A 12,853-nucleotide genomic window follows, 5' to 3' on the forward strand; every position below is an offset into this window, starting at 1 on the left:
CCAAAACACTAACACTAAACACACTTCTCTATGCTACACTTATGCTTACAGAAGAGAAAACCGCCTTTTGTTTCCCTAGCGTGTTATGGTTGTCACATTCCATCATCATAATAATAACAAATAGATCAACTAAGAAGCAATGAGGAAATGAGGCTTTATTAACCCCAACTCAATTAAGCTTAACGAGTCATCTGATCGTAAGGGGGTTATTTATTCTCATTTAGTCTTGCGTTGGTCCAACGCGGGAAACACAGGATACACATTTGGTTTAATGAAATTAGTGGAGCCAAAGATTTGTGGCGCTCAATCAAATCGCGAATGAAATCTGTCAACGGGGAAAGTGATGTGTTAGCAGCACTGATCTCAACAATAATTCATTATTACACTGAGAGAGAGGGTGCATGTGTGAGCAAGTTTGTGATTCTTTATGCACACAGAATTAGCAGTTTTATGGGCATGCACATTGAGTTTGTCGGCCTTTCTCTGCAGTTGTGATGTCCAATATAAACACAGCAACTGTAATCCGTAACTACTGCTATGCAGCAGTAACACAGGACGAAATAAAGAGACGCTGATGGGTAAGTGAAAGACACGTAATGTATAATAAGTAACTGACTTCTCTTTTTTGGGAATAGCTTCCCCAACATATATGTCTTCGTGCCTGATGTGCGTGTCTATACTTAAAGCCCCAGGGATTAGTGTTTGGTGTGTGGGCTGAGCCAATAATAACCCTATCGATCAGCTCCTGCGACATTTGTGCTCCCCAATGAATCTGCCAATAGCTGACATTTCCATGCTGTGACCCGGCCTACAGGCCTGAGACACCAGCAAAAAAGAAGTGACAAAAGGATACTCTAACACAACACTGCATGTGCCAGGATAACAAATGCATATATTATCAACACACTCAAATGCATGTGCGCTCATATTTTGACACCCACCTTCTCAATGTCCTCTAAAGTCTTATAGTACTTTGCTTCAGTCTCCTGGATCTCCACTAAGCAGCAATTCCTCTTGTCATCTTCTGTCATACCCATTTTCTATGGTGAGAAAAAGAAATAGAATGAGTCAGGACAAAAAGATTGCATGATTTTAGACCAGTTCTACATTTATTTCCTTATGATTACGGTTTACTGTTTTCTGCATGACCATTAAGATTGTGTTGCAAGGATTAATAAGAAAAAAAGAAGTGGAGTTCAAGCTAATGCCAGTCTCCAATTGAGTATCTATCTACATTTGTAACTTTAAAAAATGTTTTCATAAAAATGGCCATATGAGTGGATTTTTATGCTTCAGTTAATTCTCAAAACATATATCATCATAGCTACGCATTTTGCAAACCGAGCTGCATTGTTTTAGAAATTAAACATGTTTTTTACCTTTCCAGGCGGCCATTGGTTTCTATTCATTTCCAAACACTATAGAATCTATTAGTACACTCTTGAAAATTGCTTGAGTTGTGTATCCATCAAAATGCATTATCTGTATGAGCTAATGCAGTGCAGATTTTTTTCCAATCAATTTACCATGCAACCATAATGTAACATTGACAAAAATGAATGTGGACTTGATGTTGAACGTGATGGATTGCATGACTCAAGCTGGTTTTAAGAGTCTGTTCTACTTTATTTAACCAGGATAATCCATTCACTATCAATACTGCTTACTAGGGAGTCCTATGCATAACATGTACTCAATTTGCTAATTGATTTTCATATTGTCTACAAATAAATGGAAAGCAAAAGCGGCTGGAGCAAAAAAAATGCATCCAAAAATCTAGAATGGTTAAGTCTGTGTTGAAACATGGTCAGGAGAAAAGTGAACACAATGTGCAGTTAGGTGCTGTGTTTAAGGTTGGACTGTAAAAAAAAAAGACCGGATTTCCAAAACTACTTAAACCAGATAAAAATGTTACGCCACACTGACTTGACTTCAGTTTGCTGCCATGGCTAGAGTAAAGTAAGGTGGGGATGAGATTTACTTCGGAGAGAAAGGGAAACAACTGTGCTTTTGTGCATCACTGTTTGTGTGGGCTGGCTGGCTGAACAAGGCATATGTCTATGTAGATGAATAAAAGGTTTTTAATTCATGTCCATGCAAGCAAGCACGATGTGAGTGGGCGGTAGAGGATGGGGAACACAAAGACACAAACCTATCTACATAGAGCATTTCTCAAGAGACCTGATGTATGTCTCAATGTACAAACATGAAAGGACAATATACTGAAATGCATATTGTAATGACTTGCCCATATGACCATGGTAAAAAAAAAACATAGACAGAGGTTTCATTTCTATATGTATTTTCAATGTTGTGGGAGTGTTTGATACTAAGCCACCTGGAACAGATTTGGCTGTTGATAACCAGTGCGGATAATACAAAAACTGGGGCTAACAATGGAGAAATGCAAGTCCAGTCCAGGCCTCAATCCAGCATGTAATCAACCAATTAGAAGCGGGACTCAAAGCCAGCAGGATAATGTTTATTTGTCTCATGCCTTGAGGTTTCGATGTGGCAGCTGGTGGTCCTCGCTGACGTCAGTTTACACTGCCGTCACCGAGCTGGAGTCACAACTGTCTCCAGTGGGCCCTGAGTCAGACTTTGAACCAGATGGGGTCTCCTTTACCCCGAGGCACAGGTCAGTAATCTAACCGCCAGGTCATTCTCTTGGGATGCTATGAGTTTGTTTTAAATGAAGTGGTGGAGGGAGTTAGCTGATAGGGTGGGGTGAGTCACAAACACAGCAGCACTCACCTGCATGTATCTGATCTGCAGCATGGGAAAGGCAAAGCAGTGCAAGTCAGAAGTCAAATTTGTCACCAGTTATGTTAGGGTTCTGAGTGCGTTCAGAGATATGACGTCATGCAAATGCAAATACTAAGGTGAGTGGGAGGAAGTGTGTTTCTTCTTCTTTGCACTACTTGTGCATTGCATCCTTCCTGGCTGTAAGCGTTTAAGTCTAAGTCTAAGGTGACTAAGAACATGCATCCCTTCAATCACAGGCTTTCAGCAAGCAGATCACATTCACAATATGACAAACACCTGAGACAATTCCTTCATCAATAATTGATTTAAAATTCATTCATTCGTCGCCAAGGGACATTTGAATGATAAAAGGGCAGATATTGTGATAAAATGTTCTCACCATGGGTTGTCGTACTTCCACCTTAATGATGTCCTCATAGATGTCATCGCCATCGTCCTCACACGGCACACAGTCGTAGATGTCATCCTCACCCAAGTCATGCTCACTGGGGAAAAAAAACGGACACAAGTTCGATGAACAGCTGTATCAAAACAACCTCAACTCAAAGGATGAATCCTTTTTACTCTGACAGAAAGACTCATACTGTATGTCCACTTTAAACAAGCTAACGTCAGGTCTAACAGCTGAGAGTGCAGTACAGGCTCATTATCTCTCACCAGCACTACCTGAAGAGTGATATTGGTGTTCCAGGCAAGGGGACACAGTACCGATGTTCACAAACCTCCACTGAGTTGCGTCATTGAGTGGCATTTCCCTTTAATGCGTTTATACTGCTTTGGCACCCAGCTAGCTAACGGACCTTTAATTAGGCAAGCAGCCAGCAGAGCACAGACAGTTACTGTGGAGAGGAGCAGCTTCTGGGAAAGACCCTTATGCTCTGGGAGCCCGTGCTGCATCTCCCTCTCTCCTGTAAAAGCAATTATTGTTTGGGAAACTTATCAAGGCAGTGGAAAAGCCTCAGCATGAATACGCTTTGGCAATGAGCCCATATCGATGTAGTTAATAACCAGGGAGCTTTAGGTCGGCGAAAAGGAGATAAATGATTAAATACTGTAAATAAATAAAGGTAGTAAGAGCAGCCTGCTAAATAATGGAGGACCAGGATTCTAGCTTGGCAACTGCTTGCATGTTTAAATAAAATTCCATTCACCTCAATTGTATTGAGGTGAAGGCGGTATCATGCCTGTGTATGTTGCCATTAATTGAGTAAATTATGCTGTGGGCTAAAACATTATGGAAAACTGGCATCATTAAAATTATGACAAATTAATTTTTAGCAGTCCCTGTTTGCAATGTGCCCATGGGTGTACAGATTGGACTGAAGGCAGGCTCTGAAGTTACAAGAAGTGTTTTTTTAAACATGATTTTTAAGCAGATTCATTGACATTTATTTGTGCTGGACATTGAAAAATATTTGCATCCTGGGAAAGTTTACTGTCAAAGTCAAACTGAATCTGAGTGTGGCTCATAGGTTAAGGCTCTGAGAAGGAGTGCGCATTTTCACGCAGATTTCGGCAACTGAACGCTAAAGGTTCTAAAGTACCTTATTTGCTTGACGCCTGAGTGTGTTGGCTGGCCAAATCATCAGGCTACAATAACTTTTGGGGGATAAAGGAATAAATACAATAAATAAAGATTGCACTGTAAGAGTTGACAATCTCTACTGCCTCCACATGCTCATAAAAGGAGGAGCAGGTTTACAGTTGGCAAGCGGCCAATCTGCTTAAATGTCCTTGAGTGTGACACTTAATGCCTCCCAGCTCAGGGGATGCTGTTTTTTGCTCTGATCTGGTCTGAGTGGAAGCAAAGGAAAGAGGATTGTGTCCGAATGCAATCCCCAGCCAATATATTTTTTTATGTTTGAGAATTCTTGTGGAAGAAACTTCACCTCTTCTTGCCTAATGGGGGCCATAACCTGGCTGTCCTGGCACCAAACCAACCAAATTCAGAACAGGAAATTTTATTTGACTTTAACACCCCTGAAATGGGATATTTCGTAGGGATTTTGCAAACTTTATTAATTCATGAATATTCTTCAACAAGATTTAAAAAAAAAAACACAGGTTATTGGATTTTCTTCACTGTGACATGGCTACATAAGACCCTCTGAGTCTGCCATCATTGCTAAAATATTCCGCCTTTCACTGTCTGTGTGAATAGGGGATACAAAAATCAGAGAAGATAGAACTGCCCTCAGTCAAATATCCAGCTTTGTCGTCACACAAGTGCGGGGGTTGTTTGAAGTTTTAATTGAGGTGGCATGGTTCACTCATGCGCTATGCTTCTTCTTTCTTGATTAAGTCTATGGAGAAGGCTGTGTGGGAGGCCCACGCTGTCCCATCAGTGTCTCCTCTCTGAACTACAGCACGCGCCACGCTGACTGACGTGTTGCAGGGACGTTTTTCGGAAAGAAGATGTTGTACTTCATCCTGCTCTAATCCCCCAGAGACAGAATTATACAACGGAGGTCTGGTGCAGTGAGATGAATATGACCTATGGAGGGATCTAAGGATCTCCAGGGAGAACGTGAAGGAGTTTGGAGGACAGTCTGAGCTCTTTGAAAAAAACTATACTATATGTATAAAATGTTATATGTTATATAAAGAAGTACATATAAGAATAGAGAAGGATAAAGATTTAACATTGAACAATTGTTGTGCTGGTTTCCGTCATCCGAAATCCAGAGTTTTCGCGAGAGCACAATTTGAATTTGCTCAGGGAGTAACTCTGGCATCGAGTGATGATGCTCATTAACTATGCCCTTGTAGCCGAGCTGCACCAATCACATCGGTGTATCTGATATAGGCGGGCCAGAGGCGAGCTAAACAGATGACGACAGTTTAATCTACCAGTTAGCTTCGCTGGTAGCTAAGTGTATGGAGCTCTGGATAAGTCACCCCGTGTATTGTTGAGATTGGTTGTAGTGTTATCCAATTGCGTGCAGTGAGATTTTCAAATGCATGCTTGGTGCCGCCCCTCGAGTTGGGCCATTTTCATTACTCAATGCCAGACCTTTAATCTTTCGGATTTGGGTCTTGATTTCCAGGCTAGTCATCTATATCTATTGATCCTAAATTTGTCAAAGGGAAATGTTCTATTAGTGATGACATTTAAGCCCCTTCCTCTTTCCCACATGGTTATTTTGTCATTGTCCAATTCTCCTTTGGTCCATTCAGTCAATTCAAGATATGTGTAATGCTTTTAATCAATGATTACTATCTGACTGCTACATTATACCAACGTGGCTGGCGGCCCATCGGGTTGGGAGAAAAGCTTCCTGTCGACTACCGATTTCATTAAAATCTCCTCCGTTTGTAATTGCCTTTATTTGATTGTCTATTTATCATATTCCCCAAGTCTCTCTGATGTGAGGTTTGACCTGTTGAAAATGTCAACTATGTATTGTACAATGCTTGATTTTAATTACTTAATTATTTTTTTAGACAACTGGGCATACTTTTCTGCCCTTTTCCTGATATGCTTTTCTTCATAGTCTAGATTGATTATTCCAAATATTTGCCAGATGAATCAGTATTCTAACGACAGTGTAGGCGAATTCACTTTTCACTGATTGCTTTAGATCATCAGAGTCTCTAGACTCCTTCAGATTTCTAATTAGGGATGTCATTAATGAACTTAACTGGCTGTTTTCACTGTCAATATGCATTGATCCTTAAGTCAAATAACAATAATGAACCCCATATCAAGGTCTTACTGTAGGAGTGTGTAAGCCTAATTTACATAGTGTATGTTTCGTAAAACATAAGGCTGTTGCTAATGAAAATACCCAGATGTGAGGACCAATTTCAGTTTTAAACCTGGATAGTAATCACATGTTGGACAGTGAAGTCTTGAGGACATTTTGGCTTTCTTCTCCATTCTTCAATGGGCTGTTTGATGGTTAGGACTCTTAAGGCTAACAGTGGTTCGGCCAGTCTGAGGGTAAGAACTACGTTAAGGTTATGTATTTGTTGTACTTTATTTTGTCTTGTTATATTTGAGTATTTCATTTTTGCTTGTGATGTATCCATGTAAAGCACATTGTAACTTTGATGTGAAAAAATGTATTAAGAAATTATTTCACATGCACAAGAGATTCACAGTAAATAGACAATTACTCTGGGACAAAAGTCTGTCCCTTTTTTTTCTTTTTTTTAGCTCAAGGTTAGAATTAGTTTAGTCAACATCAACAACAATTAATTTACAAGATTGTTCTGGGGCCGCCGGATATCTGCTGGACGTCCCTCATTTACGGACGGATGTCCCTCACCTTCTGCTTTCTTTGTGTTGGCATTATAAACTCTGGTGGATTTATGAGGACTAATGGTTAACTGCTCCTCGGATCTCGGCAGGGTAAATCCAGACAGCTAGCTAGACTATCTGTCCAATCTGAGTTTTCTGTTGCACGACTAAAACGAGTTGTGAACGAGCACGTTCCACCATTATTGCGTACGGCGCTTAGCGCCACCCAAGACGATTGTGATTGGTTTAAAGAAATGCCAATAAACCAAAGCACATTTTCTCCTATCCCGCATTGCTGTGTGGACTAGCCAGACCCTCCTTTGCAGCGCTGTGGAGGTAGGTCTGGAAATACGAGACTAGGATTAGGTTAAGATTTTTTTTAATTATTTCCATCAAGAAGTAATACATATACCAGCCTACTGTGTAATCTCATACTCCAATCAGAGTACAACTCCTACTAGTAACAGTATTCCTCTACTCCACAGGATCTTAAACCCCACTCATGCATGCTCATACTTTTACATACACACTTCCCCAACCATACACTCGCCATGCTTCCACTAATCCACATATACCATTTATCCACATTCCACTCATCCACATATACAATTCATTCCCACTTATCCACATACATCTTTCACATTTTTGGTTTTTGACACACAAACCCAAACACACACACACACACACACACACACACACACACACACACACACACACACACACACACACACACACACAAACACACACACACACACACAGTTTGACACACAAAACCAACCACCCACACTCACCCCCCCCCACACACACACACACACACACACACACACACACACACACACACACACACACACACACACACACACACACACACACAGACACGGTTTCCAGTCTCAGCTTAGGTTAAGATTAATGTTAGTTAATAGTTGGGGTTTAGGCATGTAGTATTGATGGTAAAGGTTAATGCTTCAGGGTGCCAAGGCTTGTGTAAGCAGTACAATTGTGCGTGTGCGTTCTTGGAAAGACAAAGAGAAAATAGAGGGACATAATTCTTAACAGTGTAAATCTGCCGCACCTTAACTTTACAATTTACGTTGCTTTGTCTCTTGGGCTTCAGTGGACATAAATAAATCATTCAAATGCACTTGTTCTTTTTTGCTTGTGCATGTGTGTGCATCACAATGCATCAGCGAGATAAAGAGTGGGAGCAACGTCCTGAGGACTCATGTATTAGGTCAGATTTTCTGTCTGATTACACAGTGACAGGCTAGTGGGTGTCCAGTATGCTGCACGCAATTGGCCTGCTAGCCTGCTCCCAGGCCTCAATGACATAAAGTAACATCAGTGAAGAGAAGGGATGGAGTATGACTCACAATATCAAAAGCTACTGAGCCTTTAGGTCATATATCTTTTTAATCTTTTTAATGTTGCCTTTCTTTAAATAACCTATTTTTAACTGCTCTTTCTTTAAAATTCTTATACTGCACTGTACATTTTATTCTTGTCTTTTAATGATCTTAAATTGTTGTTAATTGTTTTAATGCTTTGAAATTGTTTTTAATTGTTTTCTAACTGTTTTTAATGTTTCATGTTTCATGTAAAGCACTTTGAATTGCCTTGTTGCTGAAATGTGCTATACAAATAAAGCTGCCTTGCCTTGCCTTGCCTTGCCTTGCCTTTAGGTCCCCAAAGGCTGGGCTGCCTTTCAGGTTTCAACTAATGGACAAAGACTTTATCAGGGTCTGTAGAATATGATGTGTAGGCCAGGACATCTCTGCAGCACCACAATACTAAATTCTGAATGGTATTTGACACATATTTTACCTTAAACAAATTTTGCGCCTCCTGCAAATTTGGATAATGTCCATTTGGCGATTTCGATAAAATTCCGATTAATTGTTCAGCACTACATGTGGCCATCAACATCACCAGGGTTTATCTTCTGGGGACCAGAGGTCGCTGGTTCAAACCAGGACCGGCAGGATAAATCTGGGTGGTGAAAGCGAAAAAGCAACGCTTGCCACTCCCTCATTACCACCACTGAGGTGCTACTAGGCAGCTTCCAGGTGTAAATAAATGTGTAACTGTGCAAATGTGATTAGGGCATTGCTCCTCTCAGTGAAACTTCCCTGAATATATAAAGGTACCTTGCAGAAAATAATACCTTGACTGACTTCTATCTACAGTATTTTTAAGCTATTGACTTTTCATGCCAACATGCCCAAGGGATTAATGGAGCAAAATAAACTGCAAAAGAGTGACACAAAGGGCTTGTGACACTGTTTGCTTCGGAATGGAAATCTATGTGTGCCTTTCATAGAGCAAAAAGTCCCTTGGCGACTATGCCCAGTCCACCCCCATTTCATGCTTTGTCAACTCCAGGATGGAGTCATTCCAGACAGGGAGGACTCTGAGTTAAGTGACATAAAGACTTGGCATCATAAAGCCACAGGGAGGAAGTACATACCAGGTTTACCACATTAACCTGGGAGACCTCGATTAGGTAGAGGCTGGCCTAGTCAGACACAGATGTGGTTCAGCAGAATGCAAACCGGAGAATGCTTCACAAATAGATACACCTGCACCCATCATATAATGTCAATGCCATTCATTTACAGCAGTCATTTCCAAGTGAGCTCATACTGACAGCCTAAAGCCTCAATCCACCTCACATGCCATGAATACTTCAGACAAGATGTTGTAAATATGGAAATCATGCAGCAAGGTAAGTCACCTCTATTAAACCTCAAAAAATATTACACGGTCAACCGCAAATGTTCTTGTGTATAGTTAGACCAATATGTCGGCTGCAGAACAGCCACATAGAAAAACCTAAGTATCTGATAAATGAGTTATATCTTTAAATACAGTACACCATTATTACATTAGTAAGTACTAGTGAACTTCCAGCTATTCTCAGTGACCTCTGAGAGCCCACCAGTTTAAATCTTTTGAATGCTTCAGATTAAAATGAAAACTTGATCGATCTTTTTCTGCCTGGGCTGCTGGAACTGGTCTTCCATTTAACGTTTGGTCTGCTGACATGATCTCCGTTTTAAAATCTCACCTCAAAATCAATTTTTATAGATTGCTTTCCATCGCACTTAGTATCCTTTGTCGTCTTATCGCTGAACTTAATGATGCCATTTCATTGATTTTTATTGTTTGCCATCACGTTGCTCTATCCATGCAGCTTTATTTTCTCACACTAAATATTTTTGGTGACAATATTGCTATTTTATTCTACATTTATTATTACAGGCTGTTATTTTTTATGATACCAGATGTCCTCTCATTGTATTATTTGCTTCCTCTGGGATGCTCTTAAATAGTACCACATCCTTAAAAAAATTATTATTATTACTGTGGTAAGATCGCCATTGTCCTCTCACTCACTCGCCGTGCAATCACGCACCCACTGTAAATTATGCATCCATCAATATTTCAGACTAATTAATAAGTCTTTGGGAGCAGAGTTACTGCTAGTGTGGCCTATGTGCCCACCTGTGTCCAACTGCATTAGGTGCAGGACCTGCTGATGAATCAATTCTGTGTCTGTCCGTTGATGAAAGGAAAATGCATACATGTTCTTTGTAAAAGGTCAAGAGCAGTCGTGCTGCAGAGCCGCATGAATCATTCAACACGAGCCAGTCCTCTGCACCTACAAGTTACACAAAGAGCACCGTGTTCCAACATCACTGACCATTTCAGGTAAAAAAATGTATAGATGAATTCAAGCTCCGGGGTCATTGAAGCTGCTGCCATGGTTACAGGGACCAAAAGCCATTAATGGAAGGAGGAGATTTGAGGAAAATTAAAGACATAACCCCCAGCTATAGAAACATTATGGTATATAATGTAATCTTACTTTTATGCTCACTTGCTTTACTGGTGGACTCCATGACGCTTGTTACTATGGATACCATGCACTTGCTATGGCCACTGAATCTTTCAATAGTAATTAACAAATGTTAAGTAACCTCTATTCTATATGGGTGACATTTATTTATGATGGATTAAGAGTAACATAAGGAATATGTAAGCTAACTTTTGCATCTTTCATATTTCCTGATGCATTTACAGACCAGTCAGTAAATTAGGGGTGTAACAATACATCGATCTGAATCAATATATCGATTCAATGATCAACAATCCAATATCATCAATACAAAGTGAAAAAAATATATAATTTTTTTAATTTATTTTAAGATACAGTAGTGCATATCATAATCTTTAAGACGTGCCTTTATTTTGAAATTAACCAACTATCTTTTAGTTACTTTTGGTCACTTGATATAAATGGACCTCACTGTTCTGAATAGGCATAGGATATCATCTTGTATCAATTGCAGGCCGCTGAATTGAATCTAATCCAATTTGTATCGTGGCAGACTTTGTGATACCAGCAAATAGGGCTGGGCGATATGGAGAAAATCAAATATCAGGATATTTTTGACCAAATACCTCGATACCGCAACGATATTGTAGTGTTGACTATTGGTGCTTTCACAAAATATTTACACAATGAGATTTTTGATAAATAATCATCAGTAATGTGGATATAATGACTAAGTGGGTAAAGGCAAATAATAGAACAGTTACAACAGTCTGGTAAGTTTATAAAATGACAACTTTACTGTAATGCAGCCTTTAAAACCAGGATGAGACAACACTTATGTCATATCACGATATGACGATATCCAAAATCTAAGACAATATCTAGTCTCATATCACGATGTTGATATAATATCGATAAATTGCCCAGCTCTACCAGCAAATATTGTATTGTCGTCTAAAGAAACAATACAATATTGTATGGTGATAAAACCTGTGACAGTAAATACAAGAAATGGCGTGAGTCTGCCTTCTTCCTTCTATGATAGAAGAAAAACGTCTCTGTTCTCTGCAGTAGATGTCATGCCACAAGCCCATAATGAAAGACAATACCCTACATTTTTTTTTTTGTTAAACCGAATCAACGTGTTTTTAGTATTTCCTTTGCCCTCTTCAGTATCACTTTTAGTGCATGTATCAGTTCAGTTTTCAAGGTAAGGGCCCATGTTCCAAGCTTGCAGGGCTACATGTTTGGCTAAACTGCACTCTAATCCAGCATTAGCCTGCTTGGCTGGCACTCCTCTCCTCTAGCAAGAGCACATTCCTCATCCCCTTAAGAACTCCACAATCATGTATTCAGCGTGCATATGTCTATAGCCCCGCATGCTGTCCTTCCTATCTGCCGCTCTCCTACCTCCTATCTTTCTGTGATGAATGACACCCATCTCAGAGCGGTTAACTAATTATTCTCCATTAATCTGAGTCAAGCGGCTGCTGTCACCGCTGGAACCGCTGCCACCTCCGAGACCTTACGACTCTCTTTCACACCCAGAAAAAACCCTCACACCAAACCAGCCAGCCAGCCATAGAGGCAGGCAGGCAGAGAGTGAGGGAAGAAGGCAGCCACACCAGAAGCCAGAGCAAAGCTGGTGTCACCATGGCAACGGGAAGAGTGACAAAAGGCTCCACGCTTATGTAATTAGGCAGTTAGAGGAAATTGGAAGAAGTGGCAATCACACCCAACTTTGAAACATCGCAAGATGTCTGTTATATACATATATAGAGAACTGTTATGTATGTTATTTTGACTATAAAAAAAGACCTTTGCAGTATAATGAGAAGATCTTTTGCATTTTTATTCAGTTTAAAAGCATTTCCTGACCTAAAATGCATAAAAGCAATGACCTTTTGCAGCAGGAAACAACTGCTTTTTAATCTGCTGGAACATTAAATCCAGATGAAAAAATGTTTAAAGCGATCCAAGGTTTTAAACATCTGAATGTTTGGTGACAA

General features: G+C 40.1%; 1 protein-coding gene across 6 annotated transcripts in view; it reads right to left on the minus strand.

Annotated features, from left to right (window-relative positions):
- The window catches only part of vav2 (vav 2 guanine nucleotide exchange factor), a 228,663-nt gene that overhangs the window by 38,584 nt on the left and 177,226 nt on the right, over positions 1–12,853 (minus strand). For all 6 annotated transcript variants that reach the window (XM_028601191.1, XM_028601192.1, XM_028601189.1 and 3 more), the window contains exons 5-6: positions 3,146–3,251; positions 942–1,040 (exon numbers count right to left, since the gene is read on the minus strand). In XM_028601191.1, coding sequence (XP_028456992.1) covers positions 942–1,040; positions 3,146–3,251 — 205 coding nt within the window. The remainder of the gene's footprint in view (positions 1–941; positions 1,041–3,145; positions 3,252–12,853) is intronic.

Source organism: Perca flavescens, chromosome 16 (genome assembly GCF_004354835.1).
Source record: "Perca flavescens isolate YP-PL-M2 chromosome 16, PFLA_1.0, whole genome shotgun sequence".
In the NCBI taxonomy this organism is placed as follows: domain Eukaryota; kingdom Metazoa; phylum Chordata; class Actinopteri; order Perciformes; family Percidae; genus Perca; species Perca flavescens.